This window comes from Nicotiana attenuata, chromosome 3, assembly GCF_001879085.1.
Source record: "Nicotiana attenuata strain UT chromosome 3, NIATTr2, whole genome shotgun sequence".
Classification (NCBI taxonomy): Eukaryota; Viridiplantae; Streptophyta; class Magnoliopsida; order Solanales; family Solanaceae; genus Nicotiana; species Nicotiana attenuata.
Genome location: NC_031991.1, coordinates 17,610,907 through 17,633,282, shown reverse-complemented (window position 1 = coordinate 17,633,282; position 22,376 = coordinate 17,610,907). Strand labels below are relative to the sequence as shown.

Genomic DNA, 22,376 nt, shown 5'->3' with positions numbered 1-22,376 from the left:
GATTTAAAACATAAGCAGTTACGTGTTTGGATAGAAGTGCTGAAATTAATAATATGCAGCTAAAGAACTGGGTATACGAAGAGTTTTGTTTTAAAAAGAAGTATTTTAGGGATAGAATAGTAAATATTTTGGTCAAACTTAAACTATTTATAAGCTGAAATTTGATAAGTTGGGGGAGACCAACTTATGGCTTTTGGCTTATAAGCACTTATAAGCACTTTTAATTTTACCAAACGCGTAGATAAGCCAAAAAGTGCTTATAAGCCAGTTTGACCAGCTTATAAGCTTAGCCAAACACCCTCCAAGTATATGTCAAGGTCGTGTATGTAGGACATTGTGCGGGGCGCTATACTAGAGAAGTTGATAATTGTAATGACATGAAGGATGAACTCAGCAAGATGAATAAGACTAGGTCTTTCAGATGTCCGGAAGAAAGGTTTCATCATATATAAATGATATGTATCTTTTATTTTCCTTAAAACCCTTTGATCAGTTGCTGCTTCTTGTAAAGTTACATTTACAGCATATGTTCCATATCCGGATTGATGTGCTAACTAGTTGGAGCAAAGATGGCAACTTTTCCGGTCAGAAAGAGAGATGGAAGATCGTCCCAACATGTAACTGTCTTCTTGCAAGAGAGGAATCAGAGGTGCTTTGAAGACAAATACAGCACCATTCAAAAGCTGAAGATGAATTGTTTCGTGCTGTTCTATTTTTGGTGTAAACAAGAATATTTAGAGGACGCTGAATCTATTTTTGACTATTGGTACACATAGGATCTTTACTGGCATTTTGCTGTGTAATTCTTTATCAATTTACAACTTGTATGGTGCACTTCTCTATATAGAAAACTGTTACCATTATAGAAAAAAATTGAATCACCTGACAATTTTTCTCGTTTTGGATGCAGACTAAAAACAATAACTAAATATACCTTACATTTTTTTTGGGTGAGTCAACAAAATCTAGCTAAATTGGGTACCCAGTCCCTTAAACTCGACTATATACAATATATGATTGCTAACAAATGTTCAATTATGTACGCCAATTTCCTAGCATGCTCGTAAACAATAAATCTGTCAAAAATTGGAAGGGACCTATATTGGATGCCTCTAAATACAAGATTTGCCTATCTTAGAGTGGGCAGTTGCAGAACCAGCTGCCCGCTCTAAGTTAGATGGGAGATCTCACCTGTATCACTTTCCATACCACCACCTTCCGAGTTAGCTGGAAATGCATTCTCTATGTCAGCCTCCTCAAACAGCTGGTTTTCGTTTTCAAAATCATGAGATGGAGATGGATTGCCCTCGCCATCATCAGGTGACTCATCAGCTGCAGCCGAACTGTAACTTCTATCCATCAAATCCTGGTTTGTATCATTTATTCCGGGTGATAGCGCGGGTTTCCCGTTCTGGACAAAGTCTGCAACTCTTACCTAATAAAATTCGTTAACAGCCATATTAATCCCAGCTTTCTCATAATAATCAGTGAAAGAACATAGAATTTGTTGCAGCTCGGAGTGATAAGCATAATCAACAGAAACAAATAACCTAATGTCCCGACTCCTTAAACTGATCAGAAGCCTTTTACTTTAACATACTCTTGTGTGTCTGTCTCGTTGTACACGACCAAGTATGGTTGTTTAGGTAAATAGACCAATTATAAGGTAAGGTTTGGACTTTGATTAATTCATTTTTTTACTAATATGCTCTAGTTTTAGGACCAATTTAAAGATATATACTAAAGGAGACATTTAGAATATAAAGAGTTCTGTGGAATATTTGACTCCTGAAATGATGGTAAAATTAAAGTAAAATAGGGTGGACATACTAAGTGGTTAAAAGACTATCATCTTTACAAACTAACTACAGTTTTGAGAGCCTTCTCAATCGAGCACAAGTCAAAATTTGTGACTAAAACCTACTGGTTTAGATCTTTGGAATCAATTAATCAACTATCATTCTCGTCTGCAATTTGCAAAGAACAAAAAGAAAAAAAGGGAAGTGCCCAAGGTCGGACAATATCTACTTCAGGGAACACGTTTGCTCTCCTCAATTTGTGTCTTAACATTTCCTCCCTTTTCAAATATTACTAGCTAAAAAACATGTGTATTACATGGTAGCAATGGAGTATGGCAATAAATATTGTCATTTTTATAGAAAAAATAATGAATGTAAAAAGTTTTAAATTAAATTATTTTTTGTGCAAGAAAATAGAGAGAATTAATTTTCATAATACTCATTTTTTGTTCACACTTTATTTAACATTTTAAGTTAAAATTTGAAGAGTTCTATTCTCTAATTTATTACTCCTGTCCTGATAAGCATGATGATATTGTGCCAATATGTATAACTGAACAAGAACTTTTTAGAAGCGGTAAAAATCTGTACAAAAGGAGAGTGAACATTCTAAAATACACTCTTTCTTTTTTCATAAGGAGCATGCTTTATCTTCCATCGAGGACTCTTACTCTTAGTTTGTCAACTATGTCAACTTCACTACATTTGTCACTTCCCTCTATCTTAATTTATCGGGCATAGTGTTGGATTTTACATCTGTTACTGCTACTGTTTCTTAGAATAATTAGTTGTTTAGTTTTAGGAGGAGTCTGCTAGAAGATTCAGAATTTTAATTATAGTAAGAGTTTAGTAATTTAGTTGTAGGAGGAGTCTACTACTTTATTTATTTGGCTATTTAAATCCCTATAATTAATAAAATTTTAGAGACCGTTTTCCAATCCTATTTTTCAACTTCTTGCTGCTAGCATATTTTCTAAAATCCATAACAATGGTATTAGAGCTCCATTAATTTTGACGGATCTCTGAATTTGCTGAAAAACAACCAATTTCAACCACTTTTAAACCATACGCATTTTTACACATACCGATTTTTAACCAAATTTTTAACAATGGCAAGCAGCGGTCTCTCTTTCTTGAAGCTTATGATCTATGGGAAGTTGTAATGGAAGACAGACTTATACAACCACTTCCTGCAAATCCTACCCTTGCCCAAATCAAAGCTCATTCAAATGAGAAAACCAAAAAATACAAAGTCAAAACTGTAATTCAAAAGTCAGTTACAGATTCAATTTCTCTAAAATCATTGCATGTGAGACATCAAAAGAAGCTTGGGAAACACTCAAACAGGAGTATCAAGGAAGTGAATGAGGCTGACAAAATCAGATTTTAAATTTGAAAAGAGATTTTGAATCTCTTGGAATGCAAGATGATGAGACCATCGCTAAGTATTCTGACCGAATTTCTTTAATTGTCAATAGAATCAGGTTGCTTGGCGAGGATTTCAAAGATGAACGGATAGTTGTAAAATTCTTGTGACAATTCCCGAGAGAATTGAATCCAAAATTTCCTCTCTGGAAGAGTCTAAATATCTCTCTACCATCTCTGTTGCAGAATTAATAAGTGCTCTTCAAGCACAAGAGCAAAGAAGGGCCTTCAGACAAGACAAAGTTACTAAGGGTATTTTTTATGCGAACCACCAAAAAGAAAAAGTCGATTATCCTTATTGCAAATATTGCAAAAAGAAAACACACTTGAAAAAATTTTATTGTGGAGACCTGATGCATTATGTGGAAATTGCAAACAAAAAGGTCCTGTTACAAAAGTGTGCAAGTTAAAAGATGCTCATGCACAAGCACTAATAGCAGAAGAAGGAATTGAGGATGACCTTCTTTTTTATACTGCAGCAACAGAAGCAAGGAGGAGTGTTGGATTTTGCATCTGTTACTACTACTGTTTTCTAGAATAATTAGTTGTTTAGTTTTAGGAGGAGTCTGCTAGAAGATTCAGAATTTTAATTATAAGTAAGAGTTTAGTAATTTAGTTGTAGGAGGAGTCTACTACTTTATTTATTTGGCTATTTAAAGCCCTATGATTAATAAAATTTTAGAGACAGTTTTTCAATCCTACTTTCAACTTCTTGCTGCTTGCATATTTTTTAAAATCCATAACACATAGTTGTTCTTTTGATAGTATTATTGTTGCATTGCAGATTGACTTCACAGTTCAGAGCCGAGCTAAATGCGCCCTGGTTGTGGGTGTTATCAAGGACAGTGGAACTGGATCAGCAGTGACAGGAGGGAAGCTTGAGAAAGATTAACACTAAAACTCTCTTTGTATGCGTATGGAATGAAAGAAATAAACAGTTGTATGTTTTATGTAAACAAAGAATAATGTTGTATAGGCAACTGGCAAATTTAATATATATATATAGACATCTTGTACATACTTTGACACTGTTTTGGTATTTAGTAATGAAAACTTGACTTTAAAAAAGAAAAAGTATAAGGATGAAATACGAAAAACACTTGATCATCAGTGCTAGACCACTAGGAAACCCTAGTTCACCTCACAGGAAAGCCAGCTAGTGCTAGACTACTAGTACTGGAAATAATGTCACACCACAGACATACAATCTTAATGGTCCAATACTAGTAAATTCATAATAAATATTCATTCAAACATGTAGAAATGAAGCATGAACTTGCATTCTTTAACGATTAATTAGTACCTGCAATGGTTTCATAACTTTAGACACTTGATCATCAGTTTTATCAACAACCTCTTGGGCTTGCAGCTCCATAGAATCTCGAACAAGTTGACTCAGAAAAGTTACATCATCAGACATGACACCAAACCCTTTTAGAAGTTTAGACCCCAGCTGTAAACTTGTCTGCAGGAATATATAGGGCGTGATCAGATTCCACATACACTGAAGCAATGAAAAAGAAGAATTGCCATTGCTGTACCTCTGCACCTTCAAGAATGGCATCTGTTGCTCCTACTTTTTTCAGATCTAATAAATGCATCATGTCTTGAGCTCGTGCATATATTGGTACCTATAAAAATTAACATATTCAGTCAAGAAATAGCACAAGGTCAGAATTCAAGAGGTGATAGACCCGGAACATGACACTATGATGAGTCATTAAGAGTCCACATGTGCTGAGGGTATCTAACAATGCACAAAAATACTAGTCACAGCTTTGTACTTTTCTGCTATGTAAACTTTCTTATCCATTTTGATCTGGATTATCCTTGCTTCAATTTGTGAAATTTAACTTTTTCTCCCACTTTTCCATTTCAGCCCACAATACAGTGATACACAACAGGGAGGGGGATAAAGTACCGCTGGAAAGGCTAGTCGAATTCTCTGAACAGCGTCTGTGGTCCTATCTTTTCCTCTGTACATGACCATGACTGCTTTTGGAGAAGATATACCAGCAGACTGCAGAACTGCAGGACGTGAACCATCACCGTAGAGAACAGGAAAACCAAGGTTTCTAGAAGCCTGTTGCAGTAACAAGGACAAAATATCACTAACCAGTTCCTTTGATTTTCCAATAAGAACATGCAATGTTGCAAGTAGCAGACAACTTAATCTATGAAATGAAATAACCTCTACAACTTTAGGATCTAGATCAAAAGCAACATAGCGAAACTCCTCGCTATCACTTGAAGCTAGTGGTGTTGACAATAAATTGGCGAGGACCTGTGTGGAGAGAAAAAAGAACAAAGCATCAGAAAAACAAAGCAGAGCTTCTTCCTTATCAACAGTGATTGACAATTGCATTACCTGACCCATTTGGCCAAATCCAAGGATAACTACTGGTTCGCTCACATCAAAATTTGCCATTTCAGCAGTTCTCTGAAATGATCATGAATTTTTCTTTACATAAGTAGTTATTAGAATAAGTAACTTCTGATTCATGAAGATCAGGGAGAGAGAGTATGAGGACCCTAGAAAACTACTCTGCTCTATTGCAAATAACCTCAAAAGAAAGACAATAAAGCATCTCATTTTTTCCTCAACAGGTGAGGCAATCAAGCATCTTTACTAAATTATATTTACGTGTAACACACGAATCTCAACTAAGTTTGCATTCTAACGTGTTTTCTGAAACTAAAATGCATTTAATTCGCTGCTACAGTAACTCAGTTTTCATATCTGAAATTTCAAGATTCAAGAGAGACACCAATGGGATAATATTCAAAGAGAGATAGTGGTCATGGCGTAATCAGCCTCATTTCAATATTTAACATTCCTCAAACTCAAGGACTTGTAAAAGACTTACATCCTCATTGTCAAACTTCTCACCAATAAACTCAGAAGCTTTCCGTCCAATTTCATTGAGTAGTGGAGTCAGTGCCATAGACAGCACAACAACAATAATAAGTAGTTTATTTAGCTCAAGTGGCAGTACTCCTAGCCTACAATAAAATGGCATCGTTACTACGTTGAAGAAAATAATTCTACTTCACAGAACTTCAGATGAAAGTCACCTGTTTGCTAGGGAAAAGACCACAAATCCAAATTCACCTCCTTGAGAAAGAAGAAATCCAATTCTCACACTCTCCTGAAGGGATAGGCCAACTCGGGGACCTATTGCTGTTATGATCAATGTCTTGATAACAATCAGACCAGCCAAAAGGGAAAGCACATTTGGCCACTCACGGAAAAGAAGCTGCATGAGATTAAGAATTATGTGAAAATGGATAAAGGATTACAGGCCCACAAAGAGTGCATGCTACAGTACATAACAAAGGTCATACTTAGGAGGAAATACCTGCATATCAATAGAAGTTCCGGTAGTCACAAAAAATAGTCCAAGAAGTAATCCTCTGAATGGCCTTATATCAGCTTCAATCTGAGTACGAAAGTTTGTCTCTGCTAGCAGAGCCCCAGCTAAAAAGGCTCCAAGCTGCACCATGGGATAAATATCAAATGATAAACCGAACTGTTATCTGCCTCAATTGGCATCACTTGTTTGAGATATATCTGACCGTGTCACTAAAGCCCAACTTCTGTGTTAAAAGTGATGTTCCTGCAACAGTCAAAAGGCAGAGTGCAACAAAAGCTTCCGAGCTTCTCGTTTCTGCAACAACCTATAACCGATAAACACGACTTGTTGTTTCAGCAGCAAAAATATAAGTGTATCTATTCACTGTTCCTATATTCTCCCCTGGTTACATTTTATACTTGGCCAAAGAACAAGGATGAGCACCTCAAAAACTCGCCTCCATATGTACTTCCCTCCGAGAGAAAGCAACCCCAGTCCACCTAAAGCCTTCAGACTTTCTTTAGCAAGCATTGGCAAAATACTTTCTTCTACCAAATTCTGCAGAGATTTGATGATCAAACAATACTCATGGTAGTCATAAACACATATAGCAGTAGTGCAAAAACAAGAAATGGCAAGTCCGTTAGCTTGATCATACATCTGTATAAAATTTAAGGAAAGTTAATGCACATACCCGTGCAGAGGAAATTTAGACTCAGTTGGGAACAAATTTTGCTAAATTAAAACTCATTGATAGCTCTTGCAATTAAAAATATTGTCCATGTATGAGATACTTTTACCTCTCTTCCTTCAGGGAAAAAAAATATCTAAGTACTAGTTAAGATAATGATGCTTAGACATCAACTTTAAGTTCAATATTTTCCCACTAACTGCATCAAAGAAAATTTATTTACATTACAGGTTTCCAAGCTCCATGTACCTGGGTCTCCAGCACCGGTAGTATGACTAAAAGAGGCACAACAGCAATGTCCTGCGGATATCAAGCAGTATAGAACAAATGAGGAAAACTAAACGGGCAACATGTCCTTGAATATTCACACCATTGTCCTTGGACAGAATGCAGAAAAGGAACAAGACCTTTTCGCCATTCCAAATGCAAGTGATGTGCCTTAAGAGCATTTATATGTCAAACATCTAGACCTATACGAATATCAAAAGTTCTAGTTCCTTTACTAGTTCTTCATTTCTCTTGTCTCTCTTTTACTTCCCCTTGAGGGATGGGATAAATGTATTTTCTTGAATGTAAAGATGAAAATAGAACCTGAAGTAGAAGTATTCCTAAAGTAGCTGAGCCAAATCTAGTTGGAAGCTCACCCTTCTCTGCAAGAATCTAAAATTATACCAAAATGAGTAGAGAACCCATTGATATATTCACAAGCAATAATTTCAGCTTCTGCTGACATAGGGTAAACCCCACATAAATTCAGCAAGTAAAGAGAAGATATATTTATTTTTCATTATTGGAAATTATTCTCGAAAAGTTAAAAAGGATAAAAAAAAAGGAAGAAAGTTAAAGCAAGAAAACTAGAGGTAACAATGAGAATACACATGAAAGTTCTCTAAGAACAGGTTCAGCATCAGTAGGAAATTCCATATTTGTGTAAGTCTACTACATAAAGCCACGATAAATATTAGCTTGAAAAGGTCTAGATGTCAGGAAACAAAGGGTGCTACTGAAGCTTCTCTCTCATTGCAACAGAATGCTATCTCTGTATTATCTTACAGAATCTCTCGATTCCAAAAGTGTCATAACCGTCAGTACCATACAGAATCTCTCGATTCCAAAATTCAATCTTTAAAAAATCTTTCTATTTACGCATAAAGGCAAATAAACAGGAATGAGGACAAGAGAAACTGAGTCACGCACCAGCTAAACAACGGGTCCATGGCATTAAGAGTTGTAACAGATCTAGGACTGCAACTACATGATTTGTAGTTATATAGATGCTGAACTGTGTGATGGGGATACATTTTAATTACAGGATGCTGTTCTATCATTTATGCTAGTGGTCAAAATCTGATAAGATGTATCAAGTGCACAATGTACTACTCCCTCCATTTAAATTTAGATTGTAATAGCCCAGCCCGCTAGTACTATTGTCTGTTCTGGCCTATGCCCTCACGGGTTTAAAACCCTCTTGTGTTTTGCCAATGTGGGCCGATGTGGGACTCAGCATCCTTGCTGATGTTTGCCCACCGCATGGGATTCGCCTAGACTCAGCACTGAGGTTTGCCCCGCCTAACCGGGATTTGCCTAAACTCAGTTGAACTTTGACCCACCATCGGCAAGGCTGACACAAGAGTGGCTCGGATACCATTTGTAACAGCCCAGCCCGCTAGTGATATTGTCCGCTCAGGACCTAGGCCCTCACGGGTTTAAAACGCGTCACTAGGGTCTAAGTCTTGTTAACTTATATACCCAGCATCCCTCTTGTGTTTTGCCGATATGGGACTCTGTCTAAAGTCTGGGGTGTTACATAGATGATGTAGTTTGACTTGGCACAAAATTTAAAAAAAAAGACTTTTGAAACATGTGGTCCTAAAAGCTTAAAGGCCAAAAGCTTTGTGGGGCCATGATATTTTTGTGGCTATAAAAGTTCTCATTAAGGGTAAAGTGGGTAAAATGAAAAGTTTAAAGTTATATTGTTTCCAAATATAGAAATGTGTCGTTCTTTTTGGAACGGACTAATAAGGAAAGTGTGTCATTTAAATTGAAACAGAGGAAGTACTTTGCAAACTTCAAAAGAACTTAGTCTTGTCATCACGAAAAACAATTGAAGTATGTCATCACGGAAAAGAATTGAAGTATAAAATAGAAGTGAGTCAGACATCAGAGAAGTTTTATGATAGTTGCAAGACAAAGTCACAGCCATATCATAAGCAGAAGCCTAGTCAGCAGTAACTAAAGTAATCAAATAAGTTTCACCCAAAATGCCATTAACAAGGGATACATGATAAATATCTCCTAAAAGTTCAATGTTCAGCTGTTGCAGATTTACACTCAAAATAGCATTAATAGGATGCCAAATATTTCCGCAGAAATGAATCTTTAACAAGAAAAAGCGATTTGCAGAGTTCATTCGCAAACCAGGCATTGTAGCATAATAAATTACCTGCAGAACAAAAGCTGAAGAAGATAGAGAGAGAGCGGCACCAATCACTACAGCCTCATCAACACTTCTAATATTCACCTGCATCCTAAATAAGTTACTGATGAAGAAGCAAAATGTGGATAAAGGAGAGTGTAGATGGTGGGTAAGTGCCTAATAAATAACTATGCCCAAAGACGAAAAAGAGGAAAAAGAAGAAGAAGAGAAAAGCATTGTTTATATCTCTATGAAAAAAGAAAAAAAAGAAAAAGAAGAATCACTACATCCAGTAAGCCACTGATGAAGCAGAAAGAGGATAAAGGTGCCTGTAGATGGTAAGTAAGTACCAATTGAGTATCTATATTTTACTGTATAAATTAATATGAAAAAGAAAAAAGGAAGAAGCCTTCTGTCCTTTCTTATGAAGCCTTGCCTTCTAGGACCACCGGCTGATGGGGGATTCTAATGACTTTCTCAAGCCCCAGATATGACTTGCATGATCTGCCTGCTACAGCAGTTATTTTCTGTAGTCTTATTAACATCTCTAGGTGACGCATTCCTTTCACACCCGATGAAACCTGAATCAGACAAGCCTCAGAGCCTAGAGCAGATAAGCCTAACCACTAGCTGAAAATGCTCAAAACTATTTCAACACGTAAATGTACTTGAGGCACATATACAAATATTGAATTTTTGAACCGTCTCATCTCAAAGTTTAAGCTGTTGAAGATGGAATACTCTTTATTAACTAATTTTAAATCTTCAACATGCCACTTCACCTTCGAACCTGATACTTTTTCTTCGCCCAAGCATAAGAAAATATTTTGTGAAATGTACCATCTGTTAGAAATAGAATACTTCAATTTATTATTTAAGCCGTTGACACGCCTATTCAGAACACTCTCTCTCTCTCTACAAATATTGAATTTGTGAACCGTCTAAGTTAGCGAAGGTTCAGGAAATCAATTGTATGAATAAATAACATAAATATTGGTTGACCTTTACGATATGAATATACCTAAACGAATGATATTCACAGTGGCCCATGCTGTTCTGCCACAGATGTCATTGTAAAAGTACAGTAGCATATATAAATTAAGATGAAAGAAGGCAAAACAACGTGAAGTAATGGATTGCTTCAACAATTACATGATTGCAATTTAGCAAGGAGCACCATTCTTTCTGGTTTCCTTAAGAGAACGAAAGTGAAAAATGACAAGGGACTAATCAACAGAACAATATAACCAAAAAAAACATGGTGAAATGATGAAGAGCTAAATAGAGTAAACGAAGGAAAGGACTGACAAACTACTTAGTCGTGTCTGGTTAACTATTTACCCAGTCGGGTTTCTTTCTTCTATGTGGTATACCAACATACCACATGCACACTCCTGTATCTATATATATTTCTAGCCTTCCATAAAGGCCTTTCTGTCAACTACGCAGAGGTATTTCAGTACAATTAGTTCCTAAAGGAAGACTTACCAGATCAGGCCTTGAGTGAAAAAGAAACTCCAGAATCTTTGTTCCAATAGCATCATTAGGTGGAAGCTCGAATGATGTAAATGCTAGGGTTGATAATACAACCTTCAACGTAACGAACAAGAAAATACAAGGCAAATGTTAGAAGGACCTCATAGTACCTAGGTACAAATATCCTAAAGGAATTCACCAAATAGATAAACTCAAGCATTCCATTATACTAGAGCACCCAAAAATTTGCACATACTTGACTTTCATAACAACCTTCAACAAAAAGATGTTAGAAAGACCTCAGTACATGAGTACGAATATCCTTCAGATGCAGGACAGAAATAAACCTAGGGCCTGATATAATTTTTAGCTGCTTAAGAGGCAAACTTTTCCTCATCAGTTTGAATCAATATTGTTTATTAAATATTTCCAAATTATGAAGGGCATAAAATAGTGCAAACAATGTAAGCTAAAAAATTACACAAAGAATACAATGTTGCATGTACTAATGCAAATGCTTTTTTCCCAAAAGTATAACAAAAAACTCTCGTCCCATCTCCGATCCTTTCAGCCCTTTATCATCATGCTTTCTTTTTCCCAAATAATTTTTTGCCCAAGAGATAGCTCATCCAGATTTAAGTTTAGCATTTCATTACAAAGATATTAGCTAAGAAAGTAAAACCTTCACTGAAAACCAACTGAAACAAATAAAAGTACAATAACAAGTGCTAACGGGTTCCCCAACTTACACACAACCATGTAATGAAAACAGAAAAAGAAACACTTGGTGTATCATGATTTGTGAAGTCTTAAACAGAACTTAAATAGAAATGTGTCAAAGAGAAAGAGAAGGGTGGGAACTCTGGCTTTGAAAAGCATGCCTGTAACAAGAAGGGGATTGTTTCCACCTGGTAAGGAAGAGATGGAGCTGCCCTCGCTCCTCCATCATGCTAACGGCAGACGAAGGAACATAAGCGGATAAACTGATATCTCTTGAGACACGGTGATAAGGAAGGTTCGCAATTTATACACACCGTTAGCTTTGAGCTTTCGTTACTATACAACAACAACTACTACTACGTCTCAATCCTAAACAAAGTTGGGGCCAGCGATATGAATCTTCACTTCTTTCTTTAAGCTCAACTTATATCATCATCATGCCAAAATCAAATAACAATAGTAGTGAAAATTAAGTTTTATATATTTGATAGTAATAGTAAAAAAGAAAAATAGTACTCCCTCTGTTTCAATAAGAATGAACCTATTACTATTTGGGGAGTCAAATAAGGTTTTTTTTACCATGTTTTTTGCAAATAGTTATTAATTTTTCTTTTGAGAAGGAAAGAAAGTAGTTTTTTGCAAAAAGTTTTTAGATATGTTGAATTGTTGTAGATCTTTTAAAAGAAGAAAAGGATTCTTGTATTTCTGCGTATTTCTTATATCCCTAAGTAAAGGTATTTATACACTAAGTCCTATGACTATTTTAGGAAGTAAAAAAAATTACAATCAATTATAATCGATCAGAATAAAATCAAATCAAAATCAAAATCAAATTTTTCTCAATCAGAATCAAATCTTTCCTAATAATTAAGTCAATCAACATCTCCCTCAAGTTGGTGCAAAGATGTCGCACATGTCCAACTTGCAAACCAGCATATGAAAAGTTCGTTTGTTGAAGCCCTCGATAAACACATCAGCTAACTGTTTTTCCGTGGCACATTAAACAAACTCAAGACACCAGTTGTAATTTTTTCTTTGATGAAGTGTCGATGAATTTCCACATGCTTTGTTCGGTCGTGCACTCATGCTGGACTGGATTATGAGCTATACTGATGGCAACCTTATTGTCACGGTACAAGGAATGTTTTCCTTTTCAGACAATCTCAAATCCTCTAATAGCTTTTGTAGCCAAAGCAGTTCGCAAACACCCTGGGCCATAGCTCTATATTCTGCCTCCGCACTTGATCTAGCAACTACACTTTTCTTCTTGCTTCTCCAAGTAACTAAGTTTCCTCCTACGAGCGTACAGTAACCGGATGTAGATATTCTATCATCCAGAGATAAGGTGATCATGTTTGGAGAAAATTAGACATTTCCCTTGAGCGGACTACAGATACCACAAAATGTGAAAGACAACTTGCATATGAGGATCTCGGGGATCATGCATTAACGGACTCACCAAGATAACTGAATAGGCTATGTCTGGTCTAGTATGGGAGAGATAAATAAGTCTTCCAACCAACCTCTGATATTTCTCCTTATCAACTGACTCTCCAACTCCGCTTTGTAACTTGTGATTGCTTTTAACGGGAGATTATGCGGGTCTGCAACTTGTCATACCAGTTCTTTCAAGACATCCAGAATACATCCTCGGAGAAATAAAGATTCCTTTTTTTGATCTAGCACCTCAATTACCAAGAATTACTGCAATTTTCCTAGATCCTTAATCTCAAATTCATGTGCCAACATTCAATCGGGCCATCTCCTCTTTCTCATCTCATGTCATTACTATATCATCAACATAAACTATGAGAAGAGTGAGCTTACCGTATGATGTCTTATGAAGAGGGTGTGATCAACATTGTTCGTTACCAAAGGAGATCATTGCTTTGCATAATCTGTCAAACCAAGCTTTGGGGGATTGCTTCAATCCATACAAGGCTTTCTTCAATCTGCATACCTTTCCTTGACTTTGTGCAGTATCAAATCCAGGAGGAATCTCCATATACACTTTTTCTTCTAAGTCTCCATGAAACATCAAACTGTTGCAAGTCCCAATCAACATTAGATGTACAAGATAAAAGAATTCTAATAGTGTTCATCTTAGCAACAGGGGCAATGTCTCTTGATAATCTACTCCATAAGTCTGAGTGAATCCCTTAGCCACCAATCTTGCTTTGAATCTTTCACCCGAGCCATCAGCTTTGCAGTGAAGACCCATTTGCAGCCAACCAACTTCTTGTCTGGTGGTGAAGTGACAAATTCTCAAGTCTCATTTTTTGACAAGGCCTTCATTTCTTTAATCATAGCTTGCTTCCATTTAGGATCTGCAAAAGCTTCCCTCCAATTCTGGGGAATAGACACAGAAGAAATAGACAAGGCAAAGGCTCTATAGGAGGGAGACAGAATTATATGAGACAAAATTAGATAAAGGGTGTATGGTGGTACAAGATCTGACTCCTATTTTGTAAGCAATAGGTTCATCTAACTCATTAGGAAATGTAGATAACTCACCAGTACAAGAAGGTTCATCTTCAGTAGATTGCATGATGGCTTCTTCTAAACTATTTTTCCTTGAGTAAGTTTTCAAATCCAGCCCATCCAAATGCCCAATAGTCTCTTCTTGAATTCTTTCTCCAATTTCACTTTCCTCTATGACAATGTCATCAAGAGGTCCAGTAATGGAATTAGGTAGGATCACCTCTTCCTCCTTATTGCTTTTCCCATGAAGAGGTAATAAGGTAATACTGAAATAGGGCTCAGATTCTCGAAAAGTAACATCCATGCTAACAAAAGATCTCCTAGAGGGAGGATGATAACATTTGTAACCTTTCTGTGTCATAGAATACCCAATGAAAACACATTTCATAGCTCTAGGATCAAGTTTCCCATAATTTCTAGTGTGGACAAAGCAAACACACCCAAACGCCTTTGGAGGGACGATATATTCATTTTACCTTTTAAAGCTTCCAGAAGACTTTGAAAATTGAGGGTTTTAAATGGCATTCTGTTGATAAGATAGGCACTCACTAGAATAGCATCCCCCAATAAGGTTTTGGTAGATGCATGGTGCATATAAGAATCGTGCTACTTCTGACAAATGGCTATTTTTTCTTTCATCGATCCCATTTTGTGCACAAGTGTAAGGACAACTAGTCTAATGGACTATCCAATTCGACTCCAAATAAGCAACAAATCTTTTATCCATGTATTCACTACCATTGTCAGTTCTCAAGATTTTTGTTTTGGCATCAAACTAAGTACAAATAATCTTATGAAATGACTAAAAAAAGAGTAAACTTCAACTTTTGGCTTTAACAACTATACCCAAGTCATCCGAGTGAAACAATCAATGAAAGTAACAAACCATCGACTACCGGACAAAGAAACGGTTTGTGTAGGACCCCATACATCAGAATGAATAGTCATAAATGGAGTTGTGCTTCTATTATCATTCACAGGATAAGTGTTTCTAATATGCTTGGCATATTCACACGCATCACAGCACAAAGAATCAAATTGAGTCCTTGAAAATAAATCGGGATATAACCTCTTCAAAAAAAAGAAATGATGGTTGTCCTAACAGTCTATGCCGTTGTATTATTTCTTGGTTGACATCCTTACTTTCCCCAAAAAAGGCGTGACTAGAGTTTTGAATTCCATCTAAGATAAACAAGTCATCATGCAATCTACCACTGCCAATCCTTTTCCCTGTTTCAAGATCCTGAAAAATACAATGATCGGGAAAGAACTCGATTTTACCGCTTAGAGCTTTGATGATGGCACTAACGGATAAATGATTGACAAGGAACGCATGGACATGGAGCACGGATGATAGTTTAATATTATGAGTACAAGCGACAGAACATGTTCCAGAGATAGTTGTTAAAGAACCAATGGCTATTTTAACATTATCTCCTCTGAGACACGGAGAATAGTTTTGAATGCCTTTAGAAGAGCCTGTCATGTGTCTATTTGCACCAGATTCAACAATCTAAGAAATAAGGTGAGCAGCAAAGGCGGTACCTGATTACACATAATTAGATGTGGCAACATTAGCGGAGTAAAGTTCGGCTAGGAGACGACGAAGAAGTTGAATTTCATCTGAAGACAAGATTTCTCCGGAAACCGTCTCTTTGAATTCTGCCCAATCAGAAGGAAATTTGAAGAAAATTGCTCAAAAATAATCTGCCTTGCCGGAAACCAAATCTGTCTTGACGGAACCAGAAGGGGTTTGTGTTGCGAACAGCCACCAAGAGAGAGAAAACTCGACCTATTTGATAAAAACGGAACTCTAGTGCTGTGAGGGAGATAACTTACCTCAAAAAGGCAGCAATGGCTCTGATACCATTTAGATTTTTTAGAAGAAAAGGCTTCTTGTATTTCAGCGTATTTCTTACATTCCTAAGCAAAGGTATTTAGACACTAAGTTCTATGACTATTTTAGGAAGGAAAATAAATTACAATCAATTTACAATCAATTAAAATCATTTAGAATGAAATCTTTCTCAATCAAAATCAAATCTTTCCTAATAATCAAGCCAATCAACAATTGTTAATTATTGTGACTTATAGTACTTTTATGTAGTTTCTAAATATGTAATTCTATTTCAAACTTTCTGAATTTATGTCCGAAGTCACACCGAGAATTAGTAAATTTGACCATCATACTTGGAAAAGGTTAAAACAAATTGAAATAAAGGGAGTAATATTTAAAAGCCTATTCCTAACTAGTAAGTATCCCCTATGTGGATCTTTTTTGTTACTATAAATCAACAAAATAATTATGAGAGTCTAAAACATGATTGGACATTCTCTTAGTTCAAGTTTTTTTTTTGGGTTTATGTTTCCTACCCTGTGTCCGGTACCAGCATTGGGGCCCGACTACCACTCTACCACACCCTTGTTGGTTTAGTTCAAGGTTTTCATTGCAGAATTTTCCACTAATAGTAGTACCTTAATCAGGTCTAGAATGAAATTGGCTGGTAGAGTGAATCAAACCTTCTGTCCTAAAATAGAGCAGAGGATGAGTGATTTACTATCAGCTCAGGTGGTGCTTGAAGAAAAACAAAAGTACTCTAGCAACACCAGAGTGTAAGCCTTTATGTATCAACCACACTCATGTCAAGACGTGCTACAAAGATTAGATGAGAGAGTAAACTGATGTGATAAAAACCAAAGAAGATGAGGTGAGGACTTCCTTGATGAAAGTGGCTGATTCCAACACACACACATCGTGTATCTGTCCGTATATTATCCGTTAAGCTTTATCTATAGAATTTGTTATGCAACAGTGACTATCCATGAGCCAGAAACCACAATAATAAGATAGAAAGAAAGATAGGGGGAATGAGAACCATATTTTAGTGGTAGCTCTATAGATAGCAATACCCGACACCCTGTTAGTCTCATTGGAAAGATGCAATGGAATCGAAACTCCTAACGGCCAGGAAATGGTTCCAAAAGCTGAGAATCAACTTTTACTCTATGTACAACCATATCCCATGTAATATCTGCCACGTGCTAATTCCTAAAATATCAGACAAGAACTGTAACAAATGTCTCAAGAAGGAGATGCATTGTCCTCAAGCACAACCTGTCCGCGAAAGCATTGTAACTTCTTAAAGGAAATCTAATAGAATAAAATGTCTGTTGCTGAAACAATAGATGGTCTTTAGCGATGAGATGTATTATATAAGTAATCCATCAAATGTGGCGATTCAAAATATTTTATGACAAAATACCTGAGTCAGTCCCATGCCAAAGGCAAACTTTGCAAGAGCTTTCAAGCGTGCAAGTGAAAGCTCCAATCCCATTTCAAAAAGCTGTAAAATGATACTTCCTTCAGTTAAATCCAGCCTTGCAACATTCTTAACAAACAAAAAACAAGCAATACAAGAGAAAGAATACAGCATATGATGAAAATGGGAGAAGAGAAAATTTTTGAATTAACAAGTTGAATCCGTAATCCTGTGATGTTAAAGAAATGAAGGGGGCAACATTTAAATTCTAGCAGATGGAACACAGAGCATATTCCTCCATTTAAGATATACGCCATCCGTTTCAATTCATGCGAACCCATTTGACTGGGCATGGAGTTTAAGAAAAGATAGAAGACTTTTGAACTTGTGGTGTAAAATGAGGCACATATACTTTGTGTGGCTATAAATCATTGTATAAAGGTAAATTGTTTCCAAATAAGGAAGAGGTCATTCTTTTTGGCACAGACTAAAAAGGAAATAGATTTACATAAATTGAAACAGAAGTAACAGAACTTGGAAAGGTCTAAAGAAACCTAGAACCTTTTGAAATACAGATTACTTGGGTTATGTTTCCATGGAAATATTGCTAGTCGTTTAGAGCTAAGTTCTAGACATAAAGCTTTCTCTTCTTTTTTGTGCTTCCTTACCCTGCAATAGTCCCACTTTAGCAAACCACAGCAATATCAGCCTTTATTTTTCAAGATTAAATAATGTATTCGCTTGTCAGTTCCATTCTCCACCCCCCACCTCCCACGACAAAACAAAATTCTGATCCAACCAAAAATAAAATCACTGATCTTAATTAAAATGGTCTTTGCTTGTCCACATAGATTTAATTGATTGTTTGAGATTGATCTTTACATCCGAGAATACACAGTACATAAGAAAAACAAATTATTTCACATAAGTCTAAATGCAAGCAGTGGGATGAATACAATATCAGGTAATACCATATGCATGGCATATTATGCAAGTCTATCAATAGATTTCTCAGTGTTCTTAGGATAAGTAACAGAAAATTCCAGCTCTGCAGATAAAAAGGTTTTTAAAAAAGAAAAGGAAGAACAAGAACAAAAGAAGCGAGAGAAGAAAATGATACTAGATTGTTAGGCATTACATGCACAGTTAAACCCTCAAAATGGGATGACAGCAATCAATGAGCTTACCAAGAAAAGAATCCCCCATTCGGAAAGAACTTTAACATCCGTGATGTTTCTGATTAGCCCAAATTGATTGAGCACAACTCCAGCAAAGAAAAAACCAAGTATCTGAAAGCAATAAACAGATTAGCACCACATGACTACAAGAGATCAAATTTTAGTTCAGTACTACTCAATCACTATCTCCAACTTCAGTGACACGCAATTTGATGCGATTCCAACAAATTTCTAGGTTACAAATAAATTCATCCCATGCTTTCACGAATAAACTATGAGAAAGTAAGTGTTTGCAGATACGGGAGGCCATGTCACGGCATCATGTCAAGTAATTAAAGACATAATCACTTCTAGGAACTTCATGTTTTTGTCAAGGAAGCCAAAGAGTCATTTAGCCCGAAGAGTCACTAGATTGTTTTAAATCTTAATGTGGATGTGCTATAAGAGCCTTGAGCTAGACTATGAACTGTAGATTATTTTCCAAATTCATCAAATACCCTCTTGAAGAGTTGTAAAATATATCAAACACTTCACCTAGGTTATGTAAATTTTGACTCAAGTGCCGGTGCAAGTACTAAAAATGGCTGTTATAGTACTAAGGTTTTCAGCAGATTGATATGTTATGTTGAACACTAGCAACAGAGTTCGATAGATAGACTCAGAGGGTGGCAAGTATAGTAAATGTCAAATATAAACAATTCAAAGTTCTTTTCTCACCAAGTCAAAAGCTGCTTTATTCTCTCATTGGAAAAAACAAGTTCAAGGAAATAAGTCTTTGGTTGAACTAGGGTGTAAGATGGATAAGTAGGTCCTACTCACTCTAAAGTTAACTTAGAACAGAATCCAAGATACAATTTGAACTGAGATTGTTTACATCGGTATCTTGACAATAGAGAATAAAGGCATATAATTCACTAAGATCAATGTTGGACAAATGTAGGACACAAGAATAGGGATGTAAAAAACTGTCGCGAATTTATTTTTGGATATCCTCAGTTCCAAAGGGGCATATTTAGAAATCAATGTCACGTGCATGGATGCCTTTCCTTTTTAGGCTACACCAGATCATATCTACATTGCCCAAACTAACTACCTGCTATACAGCAACATTGATACTGATTGAGCAAGAAATTAATACCTCAATGTTGAACAAAGGTAATCTTGGCGAAAGCTAAGGCCTTATTTGACCAAAAAGTTCATCAGCAAAATTTATTCACTAAACGAAGAGAAGCTTTACTAACGTATCAAATAACATAAGGAGATAGCACTTGATTAAAAAAGCGGAAATTTTTAATAATAAGGACTTATCTTATGATACAGACACGCATAACCAATATTGCACACATGTTGCTGATTATGAAGCTAACAAAGATAAAGGACTTGAATATTGTAATCAACTCACAGGGCTAGCTTTTATGCTCTTGAAGGCAGGAACAACCAGTACAGTCACAGCTAAGAATGTCAAAGTGTCCATCCCGAGGTCATTGATAACATCAACAGCACTGGCAACATCAAGTGATGCATATATCTGAAACTTACTCCTCAAAGACTTCTGGTGTTTTAAGATGCAAACCCCTCTTCCACCGCAGGAAAATGAAAATGGTGTACTTTTGCAGACACCATTTGTTCCAGAAAATGGACGGTTTATCTTGTGATGCAAAGAAGCTGATGAAATATGAATGGATTTGTTACAGGCATATGATACATTAGAATAATGTCGGCGCACATAAGATGCTGTAAAAGTGGACCAGGTAGAGCTCGTTTGAGATATTACATTATATCCCTGCAAGTTGAACATCAGGAAAAAGGGTTCACTTGCCAAGATATTGCCCTTAAGAAACTACAATTAAATCTAATTAATTTGAGTATATTTCACTAGAGAATTCTAAACAGATGTAGAGAGACTATAAAAGAACATGAAAGAAAAGCAGATATTCAGATGAAAGCAGCACCAGGACAAACTTAAGTAATCAGCACTATGTGGTAGTGGTCGGTTGACGACCACCATAAAAATAGTCAAATTATAATGAATCCCCTGAAATATGGATAGAGGACTCACGTAGCCGCCTCCAACAAGTTTCTAATTCACATAGTGGACTACTTTGCTTTAAAAAGATAGTAAAAAGACAATTATTTCAAGGCAGTCCACTCCAACAACCACCATAGCATAAATTGGCAAAGAAATACTAAGATTAAATAATGTTAGAACTAGAGTTGTTGGGTGTGCAAACAAAATTTCACATCCACATTAATAGTATTTTTGGGCTGTTTTAGAACAACACTTGGTATCACAGCCTAGGTCAGCGAGATGAGTATGGCGCTGACAGAGTGACGGTGTGGGGTCATAAATACTGTAACAATGTGGGTGGCACACGGCACACGGTGAATCATGAAAATTGACCCATGGATCGTGTAGGGGCACGTGGAACTTAGTTAGAGCGGGATATCATTGAGTGTACTAACAAAGTACTACAAACTCAAAGAATATACAAATTTATGAACATATATGGAAAGTCATACCTTGGCCTTGGGACCTGGACAATGAAGGATCAAGTCAAACATAGTGTTCACTTTGAAGACAACAAAGTGAAAGATTTACGAAAGACACTAAGCATTGAGCAAATCTCCAATAACCCAAAAATGGATTTTCATGAAGACTTTCCCAGATTATCGAATTGTTTTTATTATGAGTCTATTTTTAAACTGAGAATGAAAAGTTAGTGGTAACAGAAGCAAAATCCAAGAAAGAATTTAGAGGGTGACGAGTGGCCACGCTGTTTAGAGAGAGGAAGACAAAGGGGTGTTAAGGGGAAGAGAGAGAACCGGAGAATCTAGATTGAGGAGCTAAGTAGAGATGTCTGTTGTAGCAGCAGAGAATAACTGGTTCATGGACGAAAATGGATTTGGAGGATTTCTCTGACAAAAGACCGCTGTTTACGTGGCCTGCTAAAAATGTTGATAAATTTCTGGTTTTCCTTTTTCTCTTTCCATATTTTTCTTTCTCCAATATTTTGGATGTCCCACACGGCCACATCATATTTATCCGAACCCAAAATCCCGAAAATGTGGATGGACGATTGGTTCTCCGTAATGACAACTTCTCTAATTTATAGCAATTTGCCCCTCAGAGTAATAGTTTTGGCAAATAAATTTTGAGAGAGAGAAAATATCCCTATTGTTTGTTATAAATAAGAAAAATACATAAAGTTGCACGCTCAACTTGTCCCTAAAATTAAATTTTCAACTCAATCTTTATGGCGTTATACTTGTTGGAAGTGAATTTAATAGCTCCCTGAAATATATATATAACCGGTTGCACAATGAAAAGTATTGCATACGCTCCCTATGTCTTGGCCACATATTACCACACCAGATTAAATTTGATTTTAACTTTTTTTATAAAAAATTTACTCCTTTATCTTATCATTTTTTTATTTATAAATTTGCATCTCTTTTCTTATATTTGTTCTGAAAATCTCTTTTCTGAGACTTCCTTCGTACCCTTCACCCCAATTAAAAACTTTTAATTTAGATAAATTAATTTTCAAGTTAATTAAGATTTTTGGCATTGTAATAC

General features: G+C 36.2%; 1 protein-coding gene across 2 annotated transcripts; it reads right to left on the bottom strand.

Annotated features, from left to right (window-relative positions):
* On the bottom strand, positions 879-21,750 carry LOC109223357 (K(+) efflux antiporter 3, chloroplastic). Of its 2 annotated transcripts, none has more exons than XM_019387638.1 (19): positions 21,320-21,750; positions 20,202-20,582; positions 18,809-18,910; positions 17,625-17,705; positions 11,173-11,274; positions 9,712-9,789; positions 7,860-7,928; positions 7,518-7,568; positions 6,997-7,135; positions 6,801-6,892; positions 6,584-6,718; positions 6,300-6,481; positions 6,092-6,227; positions 5,593-5,664; positions 5,416-5,508; positions 5,146-5,307; positions 4,766-4,855; positions 4,528-4,689; positions 879-1,435 (listed from the first exon to the last, which is right to left on the bottom strand). In XM_019387638.1, the coding sequence occupies exons 1-19, from the start codon at positions 21,359-21,361 to the stop codon at positions 1,169-1,171; spliced, it is 2,436 nt and encodes an 811-aa protein (XP_019243183.1). In that variant the 5' UTR covers positions 21,362-21,750; the 3' UTR covers positions 879-1,168. The 2 variants fall into 2 exon arrangements, with proteins under 2 accessions (XP_019243183.1, XP_019243184.1); XM_019387639.1 differs by having other exon boundaries at positions 6,801-6,902; positions 7,022-7,135.